The sequence below is a fragment of the Mustelus asterias genome, chromosome 11 (genome assembly GCF_964213995.1).
Source record: "Mustelus asterias chromosome 11, sMusAst1.hap1.1, whole genome shotgun sequence".
Lineage (NCBI taxonomy): Eukaryota > Metazoa > Chordata > Chondrichthyes > Carcharhiniformes > Triakidae > Mustelus > Mustelus asterias.
This window is the reverse complement of record NC_135811.1, coordinates 56,773,622-56,794,419: the sequence shown is the minus strand read 5'-3', so window position 1 is coordinate 56,794,419 and position 20,798 is coordinate 56,773,622. Positions and strand designations below refer to the sequence as shown.

At 46.9% G+C, this 20,798-nt stretch overlaps 1 protein-coding gene across 2 annotated transcripts in view; it reads right to left on the bottom strand.

Annotated features, from left to right (window-relative positions):
* The window catches only part of arid5b (AT-rich interaction domain 5B), a 160,566-nt gene that overhangs the window by 7,749 nt on the left and 132,019 nt on the right, over positions 1 to 20,798 (bottom strand). For both annotated transcript variants that reach the window (XM_078223626.1, XM_078223627.1), the window contains one exon: positions 9,986 to 10,184. In XM_078223626.1, coding sequence (XP_078079752.1) covers positions 9,986 to 10,184 — 199 coding nt within the window. The remainder of the gene's footprint in view (positions 1 to 9,985; positions 10,185 to 20,798) is intronic.

Here is a 20,798-nt window from a genome sequence, read left to right as displayed (position 1 = left end):
TAGCAGGTCATGTTCGCAAGTAAAAATATTTCTCTATGTTTGACCCATCGAACCTTTTTATAATTTGGAAAAGGTAGAGTGAGTCACCTCTCGGCCTTCTCTTTTCGAGAGGAAAGTGCCTTAGCGGTTGGGTTTTTTCCCTGGTATTTACAGGGTCTCAGTTCTGAGATACAGATGCAGGAAAATGGTAGCTGATCCTAGAAGTGAAACCACACAAAGACGTTAGGAACTCCCAGCTCTTCAGTTACCAGCTTTCTCATCTATTCGAGCTTGCTGAACTTTCCGTCACAGTAAAGTGTTCCAATTAGATATTTTTGTTAAAAGCTACCATTGCCTCATCGCTTGAAGTATGGTTCCAAAAACATAGAACGATATGATTCAGACTGTATTCTAAACAAAGAAGGAATAGGCTTGTAGGGCAAAGTTACCAGGCTACTAACATGATTCAAAATCAAATTCAAGCTGGATCCATGGATGGACTTAGATTAACATATTCATAAACTGATTGTTGAAAACTCCTCCCCTCTCCTGATACTGAACATCCTGTTACAGTAGCTCGGTCTTGATGGCGAGGGTCCAGGTAAAAGTCGCTGCTATTTTTGGTTCGTGAAGCTGTTTCTTTCAGTCACATGACAAAACCGCACATTTTCCTTTCTTATAAAATCCTTTCTGACGTGATCACGTGACAGCGAAACCACAGCAGCAGTTGGTGATGGTAACAACAGATACAAATTCCGAGGCGGGAAGCTCACAATGGAGTAAAAAGCCAGAGTGGCCTCACTGTGCTCTAGGTGATGCCCCGGGGAGGTGCTCATTAGCAACTCAACCTCCAAGGTTCTACTTTAACTGTGCCGGGCTGCTTTAACATGTAATTAAAACCCTTCCCCATTACTGCCAACCACCCCCAGTGATCAGGCAGTGTTCCCATTGCTGGGATTTAAACCCCACTCCAAAGCCTCCTGAGGTGGGTGCAAGTGTCCCATTAGACCCATTACAGGGACAATTCCAGCCTTGGGTTACTGTCTATGTGGAGTCTGCACATTCTCCCCCTGTATGCGTGGGTTTCCTCCGGGTGCTCCGGTTTCCTCCCACAGCTCGAAAGACGTGCTGGTTAGGTGCTAAATTCTCCCTCAGTGTACCCAAACAGGCGACAGGGGATTTTCACTAACTTCATTGCAGTGTTAATGTAAGCCTACTTGTGACACTAATAAATAAACTTTAAACTTAAACTAGACTAACCACCTGATTAGCTGGTATAGAGACAATTATGGCAGGCGAGAAGTGTTCACGCTGTAGCTCGTCAGGACAGTAATCAGCCAATAAATCCCACCGCCCAGTTTCTGAATAACTAGAGAAACAAAATAAACAAACCATTCCTCACTCAGTGTGTCACAAGCCTGGGCCTGAACTGTAAAAACCTGACTTTGAACTATTACAAAGATAATGAATGCACAGTTCGAGGGGCTGTTTTATTACACGATGGCTCCAAAATATTTTTTTATGAGGTTTGGTTTAACATCACACAGCGCTCGATCTGTGGAATTATTAGTGATAGCTGTGTGGCTGCGTAAGTGTACAGCACTAGCCACAATGCTGTCACTGTGCAGATTGTGATTCTAATTGCGGCAATGTGACTTGCAAGTCTAATTTGCCCTATTTATAGCATTATGTCAGGATATTGAACTCTGACTCCTGGGGCCAACTCACAGTGCTACCTGTACCAGTGCTGACTGACAGGCCTTTTGCAGCTTCTGTCACCCTGCTGCATGCACCTTTGTGTGTTCTAAATAGCAGCACTGTCTGAGGATTTCATGTTCTGCTGAGTAAACCTGCAAGATAAGCAGTGTGTTAAGACAACCCTCTTTGCAATAAATCTGCTCAGCCAGAAACACGTTTAATAGTTTGTTGACACACATTTGAACTTCATTTTACCCTTTGGATTTTTTTTTCTTCAAACTTCGATTTGTGTACAGTTTGTTTTTTCACCTCCCCTTGACAGATTATCATCCAGCTCTGAAGCTCCGCTTCCCATTAACCCCTCACCACCCCTCGCTCGCTGCCCAAGACCTGGCTGAAGCCCTGATGACGACAATGTGCATTTGTATAGACCTGGGGATGTCTCAGGAAGGTATATGGACAAAATCTGACATTAAGCTGAAAAAGGAGATATTAAGACAGGACTTATAGATGAGGAAAGTGTAGGGCCCCAGAGGGCTGATGGCCTACCCAAGGGAGGGTGAAGGAAATCAGGACTGCTCAAGAAGCCAGCACTGTTGGAGTTACATAAAACATAGAACAGTACAGCACAGAACAGGCCCTTCGGCCCACGATGTTGTGCCGAGCTTTATCTGAAACCAAGATCAAGCTATCCCACTCCCTATCATCCTGGTGTGCTCCATGTGCCTATCCAATAACTGCTTAAATGTTCCTAAAGTGTCTGACTCCACTATCACAGCAGGCAGTCCATTCCACACCCCAACCACTCTCTGCGTAAAGAACCTACCTCTGATATCCTTCCTATATCTCCCACCACGAACCCTACAGTTATGCCCCCTTGTAATAGCTCCATCCACCCGAGGAAATAGTCTTTGAACGTTCACTCTACCTATCCCCTTCATCATTTTATAAACCTCCATTAAGTCTCCCCTCAGCCTCCTCCGCTCCAGAGAGAACAGCCCTAGCTCCCTCAACCTTTCCTCATAAGACCTACCCTCCAAACCAGGCAGCATCCTGGTAAATCTCCTCTGCACTCTTTCCAGCGCTTCCACATCCTTCTTATAGTGAGGTGACCAGAACTGCACACAATATTCCAAATGTGGTTTCACCAAGGTCCTGTACAGTTGCAGCATAACCCCACGGCTCTTAAACTCCAACTCCCTGTTAATAAAAGCTAATAAAAGAGACTGTTACAGAATGGGGAGGGGCAGTGTGGAGGTATTTGGACAGAACTCCATCCCATCCATCTCTCTGGTGACTATGCGCGGTGGAAGGCGGCGGGGGGGGGGGGGGGGGGAGAGGGTGGTGGAGAGCATGGAGGGGGAAATGTCAGGGGTCATAGAGGTTTACAGCATGGAAACAGGCCCTTCAACCCAACTTGTCCATGCCGCCCTTTTTTTTTTAAACCCCTAAGCTAATCCCAATTGCCCGCATTTGGCCCATATCCCTCTATACCTATTGTACCCATGTAACTATCTAAATGCTTTTTAAAAGATAAAATTGTACCCACCTCTACTACTACCTCTGGCAGCTTGTTCCAGACACTCACCACCCTGTGTGTGAAAAAACTGCCCCTCTGGACACTTTTGTATCTCTTCCCTCTCACCTTAACCTATGCCCTCTAGTTTTAGACTCTCCTACCTTTGGGAAAAGATATTGACTATCTACCTTGTCTATGCCCCTCATTATTTTATGGACCTCTATAAGGTCACCCCTCAGCCTCCTACGCTCCAGAGAAAAAGTCCCAGTCTATTCAGCTTCTCCTTATAACTCAATCCATTAAGTCCCTGTAGCATCCTAGTAAATCTTTTCTGCACTCTTTCTAGTTTAATAATATCCTTTCTATAATAGGGTGACCAGAATTGCACACAGTATTCCAAGTGTGGCCTTATCAATGTCTTGTACAACTTCAACAAGACGTCCCAACTCCTGTATTCAATGTTCTGACCGATGAAACCAAGCATGCCGAATGCCTTCTTCACCACTCTGTCCACCTGTGACTCCACTTTCAAGGAGCTATGAATCTGTATCCCTAGATTTCTTTGTTCTGTAACTCTCCCCAACGCCCTACCATTAACTGAGTAAGTCCTGCCCTGGTTCAATCTACCAAAATGCATTACCTTGCATTTGTCTAAATTAAACTCCATCTGCCATTCGTCAGCCCACTGGCCCAATTGATCAAGAACCCACTGCAATTGGAGATAACCTTCCTCACTGTCCACCATGCCATCAATCCTGGCATCATCTGCAAATTTACTAACCATGTCCCCTATATTCTCATCCAAATCATTAATATAAATGACAAATAACAGTGGGCCCAGCACTGATCCCTGAGGCACACCGCTGGTCACAGGCCTCCAGTTTGAAAAACAACTCTCTACAACCACCCTCTGGCTTCTGTCAAGAAGCCAATTTTGTATCCATTTAGATACCTCACCCTGGATCCCGTGAGATTTAACTTTATGCAACAACCTCCCATGCGGTACCTTGTCAAAGGCCTTGCTAAAGTCCCATGTAGACAACATCAACTGAACTTCCCTCGTCTACCTTCTTGGTTACCCCTTCAAAAAACTCAAATCAAATTTGTGAGACATGATTTTCCACTCACAAATCCATGCTGACTGTCCCTAATCAGTCCTTGCATTTCTAAATGCCTGTAGATCCTGTCTTTCAAAATACCTTCCAACAATTTACCCACCACAGATGTGAGGCTCACTGGCCTGCAGTTCCCAGACTTTTCCCTGCAGCCCTTTTTAAACAAAGCACAACATTTGCCACTCTCCAATCTTCAGGCACCTCACCCGTGACTATCGATGATTCAAATATCTCGGCTAGGGGACCTGCAATTTCCTCCCTAGCCTCCCACAACGTCTTGGGATATACCTCATCAGGTCCCGCAGATTTATCTACCTTGATGCGCTTTAAGACTTCCAGCACCTCCTTCTCTGTAATATGTACACTCCTCAAGGCATCACTATTTATTTCCCCAAGTTCCCTAATATCCATGCTTTTCTCAACAATAAATACTGATGAGAAATATTCATTTAGGATCTCACCCATCTCTTGTGGATCCGCACATAGATGACCTTGTTGATCCTTATGAGGCCCTACTCTCTCCCTTGTTACTCTTTTGCCCTTTATGTTTTTGTAGAAGCTCTTTGGATTTTCCTTTGCCTTATCTGCCAAAACAATGTCGTGTCCCCTTTTTGCCCTCCTGATTTATCTCTTAACTCTACTCCTACACCCCCATACTCTTCAAGAGATTCACTTGATCCCAGCTGCCTATGCATGTCATGTGCCTCTTTCTTCTTCTTGACCAGGGCCTCAATATCCCGAGTCATCCAGGGTTCCCGACTTCTGCAGCCTTGCCCTTCACTCTAAGAGGAATGTGTTTACCCTGAACCCTGGTTAACACACTTTTGAAAGCCTCCCACTTACCAGACATCCCTTTTCCTTCCCACAGACTCCCCCAATTAACTCATGATGGGAGATGGGTCATGATGGCAGACCTGTTGAGAGGGCCCCAATGTCCCAAACTGTGTGGGGAAGGGGTTGGGGGAGAGACATGCTGCCCCAATGAGGTGGTTGGGGGGGTGCAGGATCCCGATGTCCATGGGGTGGGATGGGGGGGGTGGTGCGGTCTCTGAGTGCACCGAGAGATCAGGCCATCCTTCCTTTGCAGCCAATCGCACCGCACGGCCTTCAAATGTGCCCAACACTTGCGCCAGCAGCAAATACCTGCACGTTTTCCTTGTCGACAACGGCCCAAGTCTACCTGTCATTTTAGATGTTACAACAAATACACAACCTTTGGTTTGACATTATGTGGTCAGGAGACATGGAGATAATTTTACTCAATGGAAGAGTGCAGCTTGGATCAGCTGTACTGCCAGAACTGGCGCAAAACTCACCACTCTCCCCAAATGGAATAAGTGTGGGATGAGAGTGGTCCCAACCATGCCTAGCAGACTGGCATGGATCACTCTGGCACTCCCACTGTTATGACAGTTTCTTGGTTGGGGGAGGTGGGGGGGGGGAGGAGAAGGGGGAGAATCATCACACCCCCCCCCCCCCCCCAAGGGTTAACATTTCAGAAGGAGGATCTTATGTTCTGAAGAAAGGTCATCGGTCCGAGACATGTCCTCTTGTTTCGCTCTGCACACACGCTGCCCTGCCTGCTGAGTATTCCCAGCATTTTCTGCTGTATTTTTATTTGTTCTTATTAAAGTTGGACTATATCACAGATGGGAATCCCGTGTCAGCTGCAAGGAATGAGGACTTTTATTCCCCCAGAAAGCAGGAACCTACTGTATTTAAAACACTTTATATTGTGAGGAGGAAAAGGTAAAAGCCGCAGTAATGTTACAAATATTATTACAGCTTTCAACTTTGCACAGGTTTTAGGTCTGGTCTTTTCCTGCCAAGTTTAAATGGCAATGCCGGGGGGGGGGGGGGGGGGGGGGGGGCGGCGGTGATGTCAAGTTGTGATTACTCTGCACTTCGAATGAACATTATTCCATCTCTCAGGGGCCTATGGAATTGCATGAAAAATACCAGACAGATGAGCAAACTGCACAAGACTGAAGTATATTCCACAATGTTAAACAGTCACCTCTGTCTCTGAGTGGAAAACAACCCTCTCTAGATCTGATATGAATTAACTGAAAGTGATACAATGTTCAACTCTGTTTAAACAGGAGCTAATGTTTAACGTGAGGGAGTCCAGGCTGGTCAGTAATGTATGCGCACGTTGCATAAATCTGGGCATGCTAAATCTCAGTATTGTACATTGACCGAACCATTCTGTGCTAAGTAGCATAACAATGGATTTTATTTGCATTGCTGCGGTCCTATTTATTTCCTGCTGTGAACTAATCTCCATCTTTCTAACATTGGAACAAAACACCGTGTCACCTGCAATGTAAGGTGATTCCAAAATTGGGTCTTGCCATTTTCAAATGGTGGGCATTTGTAGCTAAATTGGTACTGATGCCTTCACACGGAGGCGATGGTACATTTATACTCGGGTCCTGAATACCTTATCATCGACGTGGCAGTTTAGGTCAGGTGAGCAGCCACTGTGGCGTTGCTGTGCTTCTTAAAACATTTGTCCATTTTTATTTTCCCAATGTGGAGCGGGAAGATGAAACATGGCAGGTCAGCTCCTAGCAGCTCGCCTGGGGAGAGAGTGAGTGGGAGTTTGCCAACACACTGTAAGCATCTATCAGTGGCACCTTACTAAAGCTTGGTAAGGAGCGTTACCAGCAGGTTGGCATGGGTAGAATAATGTCTGCCCCTGAAAAATAGATGTGGGATGGGCCGGGGGAGGGTGTAGAGATCTTTCCAATACCTAAATCCAAACTTGATTATATTACATAAACATATTCACGGTGGCATGATAGTTAGCCCTGCTGCCTCACAGCACCAGGGACCCGGGTTCGATAGCCGGCTTGGGTGACTGTCTATATGGAGTTCTCCCTGTGTCTGTGTGGATTTCCTCCAGGTGCTCCGGTTTCCTCCCACACTCCAGAGATGTGCAGGTTAGGTTGATTGGCCATGATAAATTGTCCCTTAGTGTCAGGGAGATTAGCAGGGTAATTACTTGGTGTTACAGGGTGTGGGATTGTTGTCGATGCAGGCTTGATGGGCCGAATGGCCTCCTTCTGCACTGTAGGGATTCTATTCTATGAATCAAACAGCCAGAAGGCTGCTTCAACATGGGAGCTGGGGTGGCTGAGTTGGGACAACTTTCGCCAATTGTAGGACCTTAATTGAAAGATTCGGTTTATTGCAGAGCTTGTGGTGCTCGCCTTGCCCCAGCCATGCCAGGGTTTGAGCAGCCTGACTAGAGGACTTTAAAATGATGGGTTCAGGCCTCCCCATAAATGGCCAAAGTCATTGTGAGCATTGACCTGTGTGGCAGTGCGGCTCCAGAGCCCTGAACATCAATTCCAACAAAGCCAGTCCACTCAAGGGCTCTCCATCCCAGAATAGTCTCCCCTGCGAACCACCGCAGTGCTGAATAACTGTCTGTCAGTGAATGAGGCTCAGCGGCCTGGTATTTACATGGTGACTCCATTCGCAGCTTCACAAATACCAAATTGTTCCCGTTCTCTGGTAGTGATGGCGACACCTTTCATTGCACATCGAGCTACCGTGTTCTAGAATGTTCCTCAGCGATCTAACTGGGGGAGGAAATTTCCCATCTCTGAATCCAAAGACGGAGGTACACCTCAGTTCCTCAGCAGTAGAATGCGGGGTGGGGGTCTGGAAAGGGGCTTGGATGTCTGTCCGTGTGCTGGGGAGGAGCAGTGAAGGAGTGAAGTCCTGGTCACTGTAGTCTTCGACTATACACAAGATAATTCACATTTACAATTCAGAGGCCTAGATTCCGAGTATCTGGACTTCTCTTTCCCAGAGTGCGCGGAGGCTATGGGTCATTGAATTTATTTCAAGCTGAGTGAGACAAGTTTCTGAGGCCAAGGATTATGGAGCGGGCGGCAGACCGGAGAGTTCTGCAGGAAAGCAGAGACCACAACCAGATCAGCCATCATCTTATTGGATGATGGAGCAGATTTGAAGGGACGAATGGCCTGCTCCTGCTCCAAGTCCAAAGATGTGGAGGTGGTTACCAGGGGCAACCTTTCATTTGCCAGCCCTCAGCCAAGCCACTAGGTGGGAGCATCCCACTGCTGAGAGACAGGAAGAGAAATTTCATTTGCCCTATCTTATACAAGTTATAAATGCAGTTTTCCCAGCCAGGAATATGGGACTCCACCCTCCCAATCTCTCTTTGTGGTCAGAGACCGTTATCACCATCAGAGGAAACAGCAGGCAGAGCAATGCACACAGCAGTCCCACCTCCCTCAGGGTGGAGAGAGTGGACTGTCTGATAATCAACACTCATTCTGATTCCAATCCTCTTATATAACAGCCCAGGCCTCGACTCACAACCAGGAAGCAAGCATGGCACTGGCAGTGACGGTAACTTTACAATGCAGTGTTAGTATTCCTGCAACCTCACACTACAGTGACCAGGACACACAGCAATGTCACGCTGAAACAGGAGCTCAGACACATAATAAACCAAGCACAAAGCTATCGGCGCATCTGCCCAGTGACGGTAAATGCCAATCTGGCACAAACCCAACCGCACAATTGGCCATGTTTAATTGCACAACAATGCAACAGCGCGCGCCTCGCCACGGGCCACCAGCACGCACCTCGCCACGGGCCACCAGCGCGCGCCTCGCCACGGGCCACCAGCGCGCGCCTCGCCACGGGCCACCAGCGCGCGCCTCTCCACGGGCCACCAGTGCGCGCCTTGCCACGGGCCACCTGCGCGTGCCTCTCCACGGGCCACCAGTGCGCGCCTTGCCACGGGCCACCTGCGCGTGCCTCTCCACGGGCCACCAGTGCGTGCCTTGCCACGGGCCACCTGCGCGTGCCTCTCCACGGGCCACCAGCGCGCGCCTCGCCACGGGCCACCAGCGCGCGCCTCTCCATGGGCCACCAGCGCGCGCCTCGCCACAGGCCACCAGTGCGCGCCTTGCCACGGGCCACCTGCGCGCATCTCTCCACAGGCCACCAGTGCGCGCCTCGCCACGGGCCATCTGCGCGTGCCTCTCCATGGGCCACCAGCGCACGCCTCGCCACAGGCCACCAGCGCGCGCCTCACCACACGCCAACAGCGCGCACCTCTCCACACGCCAACAGCGCGCACCTCTCCTCACGCCAACAGCGCGCACCTCTCCACATGCCAACAACGCACACCTCTCCACACGCCAACAACGCACACCTCTCCACATGCCACCAGCACGGATTGTGCCACATGCTACACCACATCCCATATGACATGGAAATATTATGCAGTGAGCCACACGACAGCGACGTACATCGAAACACAACTCAAAACTTTTCTTGATAATTATTCTAAAAATAAATACAGGAAGTAGAGCTAAATGTCACGCTGCGATTACACTGCTGAATGCTCCTATGATCAAACTAGAACTCTTGTTCAGCACTTGATGTGAGGAAATGTTTTTGAAAATGCTGACATGAGGTAGTTGGTCGTTTAGTTGTGTTTTAGAAAGTGCAGTTTGCTCACACCCAGAGGGAATTAAATGAACGGGAAGCTTCCTTTAACTGCCCACGGGTGGAAAAGCTCAGCGAGACGAAGCACTTGTGTTTCTGGTGGCAGGTACCTTACACTTATTAACAAACGTAAACCCCGGGTCTGGGAAGCAGACTGCAGGAGAACAGCACTAACCTCCGAGAGCTCTTTCACTTTCTGGTTGGTGTCTCTCTCCCTTTTCACTTTTCTGTTTTGCTCAGCCTTCCGTTTGGCTCCAGCTGCCCTCATCTTGCTCTCGCTCTCCTGAGGGCTGCACTCCTGCTTCCGAGGCTTGACCGGAGGTAGTGGTTTGTCTTCCTCGCCTTTAATGTATCTTTCGTAGGGCAGGATCAGCCTGCAACAAGTTGTGAAAGACACGCAGTGAGAGAGAAGCTTGGTGAGCAGACGCCAGCCGGCCCACCGTTACTATAACATCACCCCCCCCCCCCCCCCCCCCCTCCCCACCACCACCCCTCCCACACCCTTACAGTGGAAACAAAAGGAATGCCAAGGTTGGCGCGGGTGAGGAGAAGATGCTGCGTCTGTCAGACAAATACAGCAGACTGCACCGAGCACACAGGCCCTGGAAAATACTTTGCATTCTCTGTGGTTTTTCTCCCCTTTGGTCAGTGGCAGGCAAAGTGATGGCGGGAATCAATAGTTGAGACCACAAGACAGACTTTTTTTGGTCTTTCTCAGTCGAGAAGGGAGAAACCGGGGGGTGGGGGGGGGCGGAAGAGAGGACGGGGGAGGAATTTCTGCTTACTATCCAAGGATTGTGATCATTAATGGGTCTTAGCAGGGATTAACGTTTGACTGCAGCAATTATAAATATTAGCTTGCGTCCCAACTATTCAGTCAGAAATCTATTTTGACATTAAGCAGTGTTTTGCCTAGCAATGAAATAAAACATTAAAACAGCACCGCGTCCCAGCTAAGTACTGATCCCACGAGCCTGTGAGAGCTAACGATTGCATTCTGCAAATATTTTATTTTCAAAGCACAGATATCATCATCATCGACATTCCCCACATAGAAAGGGGGCATGAACAAGCTCTTACTGCCAATAAAATGGCAACTTGCCAGCAACAATGCTTCAGTTCAAGACCACAGGGTATATTTATCATTAGATGCCATTACAAGGAATGCTTAAATATGTTACAGCTGTTAAAACTGGAAAAAAAAGTTCTCTCTGTATGCTGGAAACACACACTGATACCAAAATAATGAGCATTGGCTAAATTCTTGGTCCTTGCAGTAATGTTATAGTAACATTTACATAATGAATAACACATTATAGCATTGGATAATCATTTGGCTCATATTAGGTTCCACTAAATGTGAGATGGAAGAAGAGAAACAAAACAAAAAGAGGAAAATATTTCTTGCAGTGCTCCCTCACACACTTGGAAAATCTAGTGACTAAAGAGGAGGGATGGATAAACGGTGAGGAAGGGCGCTGAGGGGATGAGTGTAGAACTTAGAACAACTCTGCAGATGCTAACCACAGCTCAGAAATCAATCCAGGAGACAGACTGCAAACTGGATCTCAGCAAACTGTTCACCTGTTTCCCACCGGGAAGATACTTTTACCCTGACTGTGCTGACAACACGGATAATGATTCTCTCTATCTCCTTTGTACCACAGAATTCCCAATCTTTCATATACAATGATGATCTACCCTCCCCACCCCCACCCCCCCTTGCGATTTACTCGATTTGAGGTCATATCATAAAAATTCTTGTATCGTGTGAACATTCTTACGCTGAGCGGAGTCTGGACCTGAAGAGAAATATTAAATTCAGCGCGATCGTACTGGACAAGCTGCGTGACTCCACATTCTTTCCCATCTATGGAGATTTCTCAACATGTCTCTCTCTCTCTCTCTCTCTCACTTCACCCTTTGAAATACAGGGCCATCTTCAAAATGAAAGGAAGCTATTTCACGTTGGTTAGAATATTGGGTGCCCGTGGTTCAAACTTCCCTTTTAAATCTCTCAAACAGCTCAGCTGGGACATGAAACATTTAATTTTATTTTATTTTTCACAGAGCTCAGAAACTGGCAGCGAGACAAGGGTAAAAATACATTGAACACAGCTGGGCTGGAGACTTTACGCCAGGAAATCTAGAATTAAATGTTCCTTGTATCTGTAGAGTCATGACTAAGGTTAAAAAAAAATCAGAATCAAAACACAAGATCTGCTGGTTCTAAGATACTGCTTTTGTTTCTGATATTTGATAATCAGCTGCTGCTTCCGAGACAGGTCAGATCATAAAATTCACCAGCAAGAAAAAGCAGGTGAAAGTACAAGCAGCTGAATGATCTTGGGATTTAACTAAAGCTTTTTTAAAAAAACATCCCTGAACCACTGGCTTTTAAATGCACATACTTCCATGTACTGTTAATCCTCACTATTTCTCCTGCATAGGGCTCAGAATCTCGTCTACAGCAACGCAAATGGACCATTTCATAAACTCCCTCTCTCTGTACTTAGATTTGGTAAGGATGGCTCATTTCCTCCAAATATCAGTACTAATGAATCCAGTCAACCTCTAAGGCAGTTTCTCTCTGGAAAATAACGTCCATACTGTTTAAATAAATGCATACACTTTAAATAATGTCTGTTTAAATAAAACCTATACTACTTAAATAAAGCCTATACTGTTTAAATAATGTCTATACTGTTTAAATATATGCATATACTGTTTAAATAATGTTTATACTGTTTAAATAATGTCTGTTTAAATATATGCATATACTGTTTAAATAATGTCTATATTGTTTAAATAAAGCCTATAATCTCTATACTGTTTAAATAATATCTATATTATTTTAATAATGTCTACACTGTAAACAATATCTGTACTGTTCTGGGTGGGGGGGAGAGGGGAGAAATCTCGAGGTTGAAAGGACATTCCAGCCTATAACTCGAGACATATCCAACGTCCCAGCTTTGGGAGATAAGTTTTTGTTTAGATTTTGAAGTGAATGTGAACATAATTTCTTTTTCCTTCTGCTAAACATTTTATCTCAGAACAAGAGGAAACAGTCTAAACACTTACTGGCAAGGTTACAATGGAAACAACAGCTCAACCCTATTCTAAAAAGGGTCGATGCTCGTTTTATGCATGTGCCTGGTCTGTGGCTCTGTGTTGCCATGGTCTTCCATTCCAAATACACAGAATCGAAAGGCAACATCCATCTCGGGGTGTAAACACACAGAGCCTGGGTCAATTTCAACGGTTGATATTTGCTTCATGTAGACATGATGTTTTATTTTAAGAATACACGGAGTGGTGTTGGAATTTGGAATGGGGGAGGGGGGGGTGGGAGTGGTCAGGGAATAAACAAAACATCAATTTTTCCGGTTGTTGAGCTGACTGTGACAGCAGCTGAACAAACATGATGTATTACTCCACAGAAATAGCACAAACACTCATTAAATTCTCCAGTCGTAAACTTTCGCTCTACCAGCCATTACACTAAGAATGCTGACAGTACACATCATATCATTATTTTGTTTTTCAAACCTCCTGTTGGATATCAGGAACAGGGCTCTGTGTTTGGTGAAAATTACTGCTCTGCCGGTCCTTGCAACTGTTATTTAGTTGCTGCCTGAACTTATTACACAGCAACAGCTGTGTCCTTGTCACATTGAACTATAATTCTCTTTTCACATTGACATTCCATGAATAGAAACAGTAACAGTTTCAGTACATATTACGACAGCTATAAAATTGAATAGAAATAAATCATTCTTCGCTGTGAAATCAATCAATTCAAGCCTCGGAAAAAAAAGAACCCAGCTCCTAAAAAGACGGGGATTGATTGAAATTGATTTGGCTGTTGCTCTTAGCAAGCCATCATTGTTTTCACAATCCTTTTCTTCAAAACGCTGATAAAAATCAATGGCCTCGCTTTCTGTTACAGGACATGGGGAAACAATTATTCAAGGGAAAAGAGTAAAATGACGCAAAGCGGCATAATCCAGTTAGCAATGGTACAGCGGTGAGCGCAGAATGGACAAAATAGGATTTTATGTCAAACTTTACAACACACAGACAGGGCAGTGGGCCCCAGCCACTGTTTATGCTGCAAGCTAGCCTCCTCTCACCTTTCTTCATCAACACATAAATGTGAGGTGATTAATTTTGGTAGGACTAATTTAAATGTGGATTACAGGGTCAAAGGTAGGGTTCTGAAGACTGTGGAAGAACAGAGAGATCTTGGGGTTCATATCCACAGATCTCTAAAGGTTGCCACTCAAGTGGATAGAGCTGTGAAGAAGGCCTATAGTGTGTTAGCTTTTATTAACAGAGGGTTGGAGTTTAAGAGCCGTGGGGTTATGCTGCAACTGTACAGGACCTTGGTGAGACCACATTTGGAATATTGTGTGCAGTTCTGGTCACCTCACTATAGGAAGGATGTGGAAGCGCTGGAAAGAGTGCAGAGGAGATTTATCAGGATGCTGCCTGGTTTGGAGGGTAGGTCTTATGAGGAAAGGTTGCGGGAGCTAGGGCTGTTCTCTCTGGAGCGGAGGAGGCTGAGGGGAGACTTAATAGAGGTTTATAAAATGATGAAGGGGATAGATAGAGTGAACGTTCAAAGACTATTTCCTCGGGTGGATGGAGCTATTACAAGGGGGCATAACTATAGGGTTCGTGGTGGGAGATACAGGAAGGATATCAGAGGTAGGTTCTTTACGCAGAGAGTGGTTGGGGTGTGGAATGGACTGCCTGCAGTGATAGTGGAGTCAGACACTTTAGGAACATTTAAGCAGTTATTGGATAGGCACATGGAGCACACCAGGATGATAGGGAGTGGGATAGCTTGATCTTGGTGTCAGATAAAGCTCGGCACAACATCGTGGGCCGAAGGGCCTGTTCTGTGCTGTACTGTTCTATGTTCTAACACATCCTCCCATTCCTTTCTCCCATGTGTTTACCCAACTCCCCCCCCCTCCCCCACCACCTTAAATAATGTATCGATACTATTCACCTGAACTACTCCTTGTAGCAGTGAGTTCCAAACTCAAACCATTCGAAGCAAAGCTTCTCCTAAACTCCTGGTTGGATTTATTAGTGTCCATCTTCTGTTTATGGCCCCTGGGCAGCATGGTGGCACAGCGCCTAGCACTGCTGCCTCACAGCGCCAGGGACCCGGGTTCACTGCAGCCTCACAGCGCCAGGGACCCGGGTTCACTGCTGCCTCACAGCGCCAGGGACCCGGGTTCGATTTCCAGCTTGGGTGGATTTTGCACGTTCTCCCCCGTCTGCATGGGTTTCCTCCGGGTGCTCTGGTTTCCTCCCACAGTCCGAAAGATGTGCTGGTTTGGTGCATTGACCCAAACAGGTGCCAGAGTGTGGCGATGAGGGGAATTTCACAGTAACTTCGTTCCAGTGTTAATGTAAGCCTTACTTGTGACTAATAAATAAACGTTACTAGTTTTGGGCTCCGGGTGGAAATATCTTTTCCGCTGAACCTCCTCCCTCAGGGCACCATTCAGTTCTAGAGAAAAGAGCCCCAGTCTCCCCAGCCTTCAGCAGAACGCCAACTCATCACCTGATTCAGCCTCACAGCGTCAGGGACCCGGGTTCAATTCCAGCCTCGGGTGACTGTGCGGTGTTTGCTCATTCTCCCTGTGTCTGCGTGGGTTTCCTCCGGGTGCTCCGGTTTCCTCCCACAGTCCAAAGATGTGTGGGTTAGGTGGATTGGCCGCGGTAAACTGTCCCTGAGTGTCAGGGGGAATTAACGGGGTAAATATTTACAGGGACAGGGTCTAGGTGGTATTGTTGTTGGTGCAGACTCGATGGGCCAAATGGCCTCCTTCTGCATTGTAGGGATTCTCTGAGTCTATGATATCCCCTGTTTAACGAAAATAATTTGTCAGCACAGCTCTCCTTTTCTCTGTCATCTAATCCCATTATTAGCCCTGCAATTAACAGAGAACACCATCTTTCTGTCATGTGCTACACCACTCTATTAAAATGTATATGGGGTGGTTAAAAGCGGCTGTGATTAAATTCAGGGATCACAGAAACATGATGATGAAGCGAATGATTATAGCTCCGAGAAAGGCCAATCAAACAATTCAGAAGTGGAGCTTTGGGACATAGTCACAGGCAAAGGATAAGCTGGGTTCAGAAAATGATGCTGTAAATGGATTGAGCGTGGCTCTCCTGTTTTATTCTGTAATCGGATTCCACTGAGCGAATTACAGTCAAGTAACTCACTCCCAACCCCGGAACTGCTGAGGTAACTGCCCCTCACAGAGCAGAATCCAATCATGTCTCTTTCCCCAGGAACAAGCCTGTCGTTCCTCAAACATTCTTTCTGACACGACCCTCAGGATCAGGACAATACCACGAAGTACAGGAAACAGGCTTTCTGCTGGTGGAAAGAAAAATAGGAAATTTCTAACAGAGCCTCTAACAGATTCTTTTGGAATCTGTGCAGCTTTCAAATCATTTGAGTTAGGGCTTCGATCACCTACTGTTCACTGGAAAGCACACGGTCAAGTTAATCATAGAATCCCTACAGTGCAGAAGGAGGCCATTCGGCCCATTGAGCCTGCACTGGCCACAATCCCACCCAGACCCTATTGCTGTAACCCCATATATTTACCCTAGCTAGTCCCCCGACACTGAGGGGCAATTTAGCATGGCCAATCTACCTAACCCGCACATCTTTGCACTGTGGGAGGAAACCAGAGCACCCGGAGGAAACCCACGCAGACACGGGGAGAACGTGCAGACTCCACACAGACAGTGACCCGAGCCGGGAATTGAACCCCGGTCCCTGGCGCTGTGAGGCAGTAGTGCTAAGTGTGTGATTTTGCATAATCTCTCACAACATTGTGCAGAGCCCCTTCACCACAAGGGCTGCAATAGCTGAAGAAAGCAGCTCACTGCCACCTTCTCCAGGGTGTCGGACTCTCCCTTACTCGCTATCGATCTAGCCCATGCCCAGGTCCTTCGCCTTTCCCTGTGCTGGTTCTCTCGATGAGCTGTCCCACTCACCCGAGATTAGCTAGCTCTGCAATCTCACCACAATGGATCCTTCTGCTCACCAGCTTTTTAATCGGAGAGCTGTGTCTTCAATGCACGGTCAGCACACTTCTGTTCCCAACACTTTGATTTTGTTGCCGTTTGACCAAAGTGTTAAGGGCTGGCCTCATGCCCTGTAGCGTGACTAAGACTGACCCGTACTGAACTCTTGCTGCCAGGCTGTGCCACATTCATTTATTGAGAATAAGCACATGTGAACAGATGTACATGAGTATAAAACTCGAAGGCATTACAACTGCAGAGCTGTGTACATGCTCTGCTGAAAGCAGAAATTAAAACTGGATCGTGTGACACACTTCCTTTCAAGTGATGTCATGCTGCAATCCTTTAAACGGGTATTACAACAAAGGGCAACTAGAGATGGGCAATAAATGTCAGTGTTGCCAGAAATATGTCATCAACAAGTAAAAACTACACACAAGACCTTGACAGGGCAGCACGGTGGCACAGTGGTTAGCAATGCTGCCGCACAGCGCCTGGGATCTGGGTTCAATTTCAGCCTTTGGGTGACTGTCTGTGTGAAGTTTGCACTTTCTCCCCGTATCTGTGTAGGTTTCCTCCGGGTGCTCCAGTTTCCTCCCACAGTCCAAAGGTGTGCAGGTTAGGCCATGCTAAATTGTCCCTTAGTGCCCCAAGATATGTAGGTTAGGGAGATTGGCCATGTTAAATTGCCCCTTCATGCCCCACGATGTGTAGGTTAGGGGAATAAGTGGGTTAAATGCATGGGGTTACAAGGATAGGCGGGGGGTGGGCCTGGGTAAGATGCTATCAGAGAGTTGGTGCAGACTTGATGGGCCGAATGGGCTAAATATTTCAAAAGGAAAATCTTGCAAGGGAGAATTTAAAATGTTGAGTTGGGAGTATTAAAAATGCAGCCATGTACTAGCTACAGTCAGCACTCTGCAGTCTGCACTCATTGGCACCTGGCTCAGTGCAACCTGCCCAATGTCAAAATTGCCAGTGGGTGGAATGACATTCAGGTCACATTGTTTGAAAGCTTCTGCCAAACCAAAAGCACCTTTTCAAAAGAGACAAATGAATAAAGCTGGATAAAAACATGAAAACTGCACACATTTCAAAAATATTTTAGTTGGAGAAGAAACAGCATTGTAGGTTGAGTATACTCAGCTAGAATTACTAAAATGGGGGTTGAGGAATTGATGTGCATAACATCCCCCATTTTCAAATCCTGTTAGGGCTACAGAACCTTGTAAACATTGAGCAGATACAAAAGCAGCAGTTACTAGGGTGAGATTGAGTAGAGATTAATCCACAGAAATGATATCTAATGACTGTCTACCCGGCTTCGTGGAAATACACAATAGCTTCAATCTATAATGTATTCTGATACTTGACCCATATTCAAGTGCAAGGCTAGGTGCAAAAAAAAGCAATTCCCCTGGTACACCGTAAACTGTCCATTGCAATATAAAAATATTATTAAATTAAATACAGTACAGATTAGATTCAAAGGATCCAGAATGCTACATCTTCAATAGCAATGCAGTGACACTCACAGGGAGAGTGAGTGATGTGCCAGGCACGGAACCTGTCTCTGGGGCAAGAATTGAGTTAAAATGAAACAATGGAGACAAGAGGAGGGGGACTCTTCAATGCAAACATCGCTTGTGGCACAGTGGTTAGCTCTGTTGCCTCACAGGGCCAGGGACCCAGGTTCGATTCCTGGCTTGGGTCACTGTCTGTGTGGAGTATGCAGATTCTCTCCGTGTTTGCATGAGTTTCCTCCCGGTGCTCCAGTTTCCTCCCACAGTCCGAAATACATGCGGGTTTGGTTGATTGGCCATGCTAAATTGCTCCTCAGTGTCAGGACGGGCTAGGGTAAATGCATGGGGATAGGGCCGGGGTGGGATTGTGGTCGGTGTCGATGCAGTGGGCTGAATGGCCTCCTCCTGCACTGTAGGGATTCAATGACTCTATTGCTCAGCCCTCCCACTGCTCGACGGGAAAGTGGAAGATGATGGTCTTTTTCGCTTTGTCAATTGGAATTCAGACACTTCCCACCATTGGAATTCCCACCCTAATGGCACTATGGCTCAACCCGTGGCATTGTGGGTCAACCCACGGCATTGTGGGTCAACCCACGGCATTGTGGGTGTACCTACACCATGTCGACTGCAGTGTTTCAAGAAGGCAGCCCACCATCACTTTCTCCAGGGCAACTAGGGATAGGCAATAAATGCTGGCCTAGCCAGTGATGCCCATGTCCCAGGAATGAATTCTTAAAATTGCAGCTACTGGATTACACAAATATCCATCCACTATCCTCTTAACGAGAGCTTGGGGAAATCAAAACACCATCCTTGAAAAGCCACCAAAATAATTTTTATAGCTATTTATTCACAGGCTGTGGGATGTGGGTAGCTCAGCATTCATTGTTTATTCCAAAATGCCTTTGAGGAGGTGGTGGTGAACTGCCTTCCTGAACCCGCTGCAGTCTGTGTGGTGTAGGTACACCCACAGTGCTGTTAGGGAGGGAATTCCAGGATGTTGACCCAGCCACAGTGAAGGAACGGCGATATATTTCCAAGTCAGGATGGTGCGGGGCTTGGAGGGGAACTTGCAGGTGGTGGTGTTCCCAGGTATCTGCTGTTGTTGTCCTTCTGGATGGTGGAAGTCACGAGTTTGGAAGGTGCTGTGGACGTAGCCTTGGTGAGTTGCTGCAGTGCATCTTGTAGATGGTACACACGGCTGCTACTGTGCGTCAGTGGTGGAGGGAGTGAATGCTGAAGGTAGTGGATGAGGTGTTGATCAAGCAGACAGGTTTGTCCTGGATGGTGTCGCGCTTTGAGTGCCTTTGGAGCTGCGCTCATCCAGGCGAGTGGGTAATATTCCATCACACTCCTGGCGTCTCAGTGAAAACCCAGCCCAAGTCTCCTTCCAATAACTGCAGCCCTGCAAAAACACCACAAAATGTCGAGTATAGTCTGTCTGATTTGTGATTCTGGCTGTTATGACTTTGGTGATGAGGAAATTCAGAGATATGTTCCCGAGGTGCACTTTGAGCTGACTCCTTGTTGGGATAAGGTTACGGTAATGTGAGCCCGAGCTGGATGGAGTGCCACGCTCTGTTTTAAATTAGTCAGAGGAATTGTTTATTGAAGCAACTCATGTTCATCATTCTGGGATTTGGACACTGCAAAATAGCGGAATTGTTGAAGTCAGCAATTGAAATGAGGTTTTGTTGAGCTGTTTGGCACTGTACTGGATCAAAGATCAGCAAAACACAATACTACATGTAGCCTGGCGCTCTGCCAGCCTCTATCTAGCGTGCAGAAAAAAACAGATGACAATGAGTAGCTTCTTCCCTGTTACTCGGTAACCCTCCATAAATGTACTTTCCAGCACAGCAGATTTATAAATAACTAATTCAGGAAGGAGAATGAGGAAGAACACAGAACTTACATTTAGATAGCGCCTTTCAGGACTTCATCCACAGCACGTCACAGCCAATGAAGTGTGGTTGCTGTTGCAATGCAGCAATTTGTGCACAGCAGGATCCCACAAACAGTGCATTCATTGAAGAGGCAAGCAGCTTTCAGAGTGACACTGGCAGAGGTGTAAATATTGCCCAAGGCAGTGAGGAGAACACTCCAGCTCTTCCCTGAATAATCCCCTCGGATCTGTTATGCCCACTGCAGGGGGGGGGGGGGGGGGGGGACTTTTAAATGTCGAATTTAAAAGATGGCACCACCAACAGTGCAGCACCCGCTCAGTACTGTGCCAGTGCCAGCATAGATCACATTTCTAGAGTGGGTTGTGAACTTGGCACGTGGCATACTGGTTAGCACTGCTGCCTCACGGTGCCAAGGACCCGGGTTCAATCCCGGCTTGGGTCACTGTCTGTGCAGAGTCTGCACGTTCTCCCCATGTCTGCATGG